The 4,664-nt window shown below is 31.8% G+C and overlaps 1 protein-coding gene across 2 annotated transcripts in view; it reads right to left on the reverse strand.

The window, feature by feature from the left end:
* The window catches only part of LOC106463400, an 88,496-nt gene that overhangs the window by 82,238 nt on the left and 1,594 nt on the right, over positions 1 to 4,664 (reverse strand). For both annotated transcript variants that reach the window (XM_022390880.1, XM_022390879.1), the window contains exons 2-3: positions 700 to 808; positions 304 to 380 (exon numbers count right to left, since the gene is read on the reverse strand). In XM_022390880.1, the coding sequence (XP_022246588.1) occupies positions 304 to 380; positions 700 to 808 (186 nt within the window). The remainder of the gene's footprint in view (positions 1 to 303; positions 381 to 699; positions 809 to 4,664) is intronic.

A 4,664-nucleotide genomic window follows, 5' to 3' on the forward strand; every position in this document is an offset into this window, starting at 1 on the left:
ATTATGACATTATCAGACAACAAACTGATACTCATGACTGGTTAAGTTCTGGATTATGACATTATAAAACAACAAACTGATACTTATGATTGGTTAAGCTCTAGATTATGATATTATCAGATAACAAAATGATACTCAAGTTAATATTCATGAGGACAGTTGTACAGTGACAATTAAAACAGGAGGCAAAGAAAATTTCAAATTCTCAGTACTTAAAAGTAAATCATGTTTTATCCACATCGTACCTATAATCCTCAGCATCAAAATCTTTCTATGATAAAAAGCTGGGTATAATTTTCTTACCTTAATGTAGTTTGCATTAATATAATCTGAGCCAGGGACACCTGGGTAATCTGACAGTGTAACTCTTGTGTGGTCATCTACGAGAAACATAAATATTCAACAGAAATTTATGAATAACATACATAACATCACAAATATATACATGCCCACATGCACTATAATTTATAATCTTGGAAAAAATCCTATTAATTACTGTAAAAAATTAAAGATATATAGATAAACTTCATGTTATTAATGTAAGATGAAGGTTTAATAATCAATAAAACACATCTATAAGATTCATTTTACAGTTGATAATCTTATACGTATATTAACCTTACAAAAAAACACAGTTTTAATGCAAAATAATAAATTTAAATTTACCATAAAATTATTGAGTTGTTTTTATCTACTTACAGGGTAATATGTCCTTATATCTGTTTTTCCGTCTGTTGACATCCATTTCTCCCTGAGTGCAGGCATAATTATGATCATGTTTTAATCTCTCTGTCAACTCTTTCAAGTTCTGAAAAAAAAATTGATATTACACACATCTACATAAAAGACCAATATATCTACATGTATATTCCTAAACATCTGTGTGTATGGGGAGAAACAGTAGATTGATGGATGTTTAAATCAATTAAAGAACATACAATAAACAAAAAGTGATATCCTAGAAGGCTATTCTCACCAAAACACATCTTCATATAGGTTTTAATATTTAATACTTAGTATTAGGCTTCACTTGGAGTATTGTGTTCAGTTTTGGTCTCTTTATCTAGAAAATGGTACTGATTTATAAGAAAAGGTGCAGAAGAGGACTGTTAGGATAATTCCAAAGATGGAAGGCTTCTCTAAGAGTTGGGTTAAGATCTCTTAACTCATCTTCTCTTGAGAAGAGAAGGGTAAGCGGCATTCTTGTTGAAGTTTGAAAGATTATCCTGGGTATCAGTACAATAAAGATCTCTGATCATTCTATGCTCTGAAGCTAACATGACAAGAAGTAACTAGCTTATAATGTGCTAGACTTCACTTAAGAGTGTTTTATTTTTTTTTTAACAGAGTGACTGACATATGGAATGACAACAGTAGAGGGCAGCACTTTACAGGAGATTAAGGTTAAAGAGTGGGTTTAAATTTTTACTTTTCTTCAGGGTATATGTTGTAGGAACCAAACTGTCCATTGTCTGAAGATTATGTTATGATATTCAAATACCCATATATACTTTTCTTTTTAATTCCAAGGGTTTAACAAAGCAGTATTTGGCCCACTAGACTCGAGGGTTTCATTTAGTAGAAAAAGTACCAGTTTTACCCATAATACAAATTAAGATTTATCTGGCCAAGCCTATCATTTGTTTTAGTGTAATGTTGGACCTTCTTGTCCCCTGTTTGTAAGTTTGTTTGTTAGTTCAGCATTGTATATGTACACGTGTGGATTTATTTTGCATTGTCGCCTAGCAACAAGCAGGATTAAGTTATTTCAACTTCGCAGGGGCCAAAAGTTACTTTTATTAACATCATAGCCAATCATACTCTTGGTAGTTTCCAACATGTGATGCCAGACATACTACGTAAATTAGAATCCCAATTATGACCAATAAAAACATTAGAATAAAAATTGCAGGTTCAGTAGGAAATCATCCATTATTCAGCTGGAAATAAAGGTATGGAAAGACAACTACTGTGAACAAGTGTTACCCAATTATCCTTTAATATTTATTAGACGTCCCCTGATGAGTATACATAATGCAAAACTGAAGTGACAGCTAGAAACTTTTTGTCGTGAGATGCGAAGAAAACAGACTGGCACGACTGTGCAAGTATTTATGAAAAAAAAAAAAAGAGTTCTAGTGATATTTACCGACTCTCTTGTAAACGTTTTTGTACCTTTGAAAAAATTTCAATAAGCATTTCTGATCTTTTTTATAAATGTTACGTTTTCTTAATAAAACCCCTGTAGGTTATCTCATTTCTACCCCAAACTACATGTAGAAACTCCATTTCCTATATCCAATCCTGATCTCTAAAATACTCCTACAATATCCTGACACACTGCAGCTTCTGCCACACCGAAAGACATTTTAATCATGTCAATTCATGATAGTGAAATATGATATCATGAAAAAAAATTCAACATGAATTCACCACAGGGATATTTTGCCTAATATATTTATATATATATGTTATATTTTTTCTTGAGAATGTTACTGATTATCTAGATAATGGAAATGGCATGGACATGATGTACTTAGATTTTCAAAAAAAGTTTAAGATATGTGCTGCACAAATGATTAACTCGGAAAACCACGTCAGTTGGTGTTGGGCAAACACTAGTTAAACGAACTATAGGATGGTTATATGGGAACAACACAGATGGTTGTTATTAATGGATTCTAATCAAACTGGATATTAATTACTAGTGGGGTGTCTCAGGGGTCTGAGAGTGGGCCTTTGCTTTTTCTTATTTACATTGATGGGAGTATAATTAGTAGTCTGCATATGACATTCAACTTTTGGGTATTTTTTACTGCATTGAAGATGTTGACATATTACAGAATGATTTTGATCAGTTAGAAAACTAGACAGATTTTTGGAAAGTTACAGTAAGTGTATGATAATATATTTGTGTTACAATAATTTGGATCATATGCTTAATATACATGGGAATCCACTCAATAGCATGACTGACGAAAGAGATCATTGCATTGTGGTGGATAGGTCACTCAAGCTATGAATGCAGAAATAATAGTAAATGTTATAGAATTTTAGAGACTATATGTTTATAGAATTAGTCTGGTAATAATTTATGCCAACAATTTGGATAGCTTCTTGCACAATAATATTTTCAAATTTGCTTATGATGCTGAGATTCTGGGAACAACTGATTCTGTTGAGAATTAACAATGAATACCTGACAGTACAAGTGTCTGAACCAGAAAATGGAAAATTAATTTTAAATCAACAAATGCAAAGCTATGCACTTGGTATGAAATTTGAGAAAAAAAAAAAGATTTATTTCTGTGTGAGTAATAGATTGGTGATAACCCCCTACCCACACATACACACAGAGGATGTAGGTGTTTTTCCTGATAAAATTGTACAACCTTCAACTGCAACTGAGTGTTTAGGGGAGCTGGGAGAGCAATTATAGTTCATAAGAATATATGGCAAAGCAAGGTGACCATTTGGTCCACTGAAGCCATTATTTACCCACAAAATAATAATAATAGTTAATAATTCTATTCTCTAAATTTTTAATTTAACAAGATTACTGCAACCTTGTGTAGCAGGTAGCTCATTTAAAGAACTGTATGCATTTACTACATTAGTTTACCAACAAGTGGAAGCAGTAGAGAGCTGTTGGAATGATACATGGCTTAAGTAACTTAAACTACAAGAGAAATATTGGATTTGTTTACTCTTAAGCTCAGAAAAGTTATAGGTGACTTGATTAAGATGTTCAACATTAATATGGATTTTGGCAGTCTTCTTACTGATGGCCTGAGTGAGAAAATTAGAAAGCTGGAAATACACCAAGTCTTTAAAAAACTCATTAAATGATTTAACTGAAGACATATGTGTAGTTACTTTCAATTATATAAATTTGGTGTTGATGTTTTAATTGCTTGATTGGTTGAATAAAGGATCGATTGAACTTTCATTACATTGTTGTTTTTTTGGTTCTTATATATATATATATATATATATATAAACCTGATGAAGTACTTCCAAGTTGTTTGTTTCATCACAAAAAGTCTCTAACTAACAGAACTGTATCAATCACAAAATAAAAACTTCCAAGTTGTTTAATTCATTACATAGTCTGTAACTAACAGAACTGCATCAATCACAAAATAAAAATATTTTTAAATGATTTAAGATTGATGCTTATACTCCCATTAACTTTCATATTGTTACGACAGCGGAAGTCACGTGACACTAGTAACACATCATAAGATTCTAGAAGGATCATGACTGTTTGTGGCAACTCTAGTCTTTTCTAGGCGCCCTCTATTTTAGTATATAAGCCCGGCAAATAAAGCGAAGACATAATAGCAGATTGAAGAGATATAGTAACAGATAAGTGAGTCAAGTGAGCAGTAGTGACCATAAGTTAAGTGCATGAATTATAGCGTGTGTTTAAGTTAAAGTGAGTGGAAATTCTGTGTAATGCAAAGTTGTATCGAGAAAGAATAAACTAGTTTTAATTAAGAAAGGACTTGTATAGCTGAAGTTCTTCGGAAAGAATTTTTACAGGAAATTAACAAACGAACAGAGACATAACAATATGTTTGTGTAGCCCAAAGACTTAGAATGTTTGAACATGTATTTAAAACAATGAAAGGCAAAACTTTCCAACCAACTGCAAGAAACTT

Source organism: Limulus polyphemus, unplaced genomic scaffold (assembly GCF_000517525.1).
Source record: "Limulus polyphemus unplaced genomic scaffold, Limulus_polyphemus-2.1.2 Scaffold1397, whole genome shotgun sequence".
NCBI classification, from domain to species: domain Eukaryota; kingdom Metazoa; phylum Arthropoda; class Merostomata; order Xiphosura; family Limulidae; genus Limulus; species Limulus polyphemus.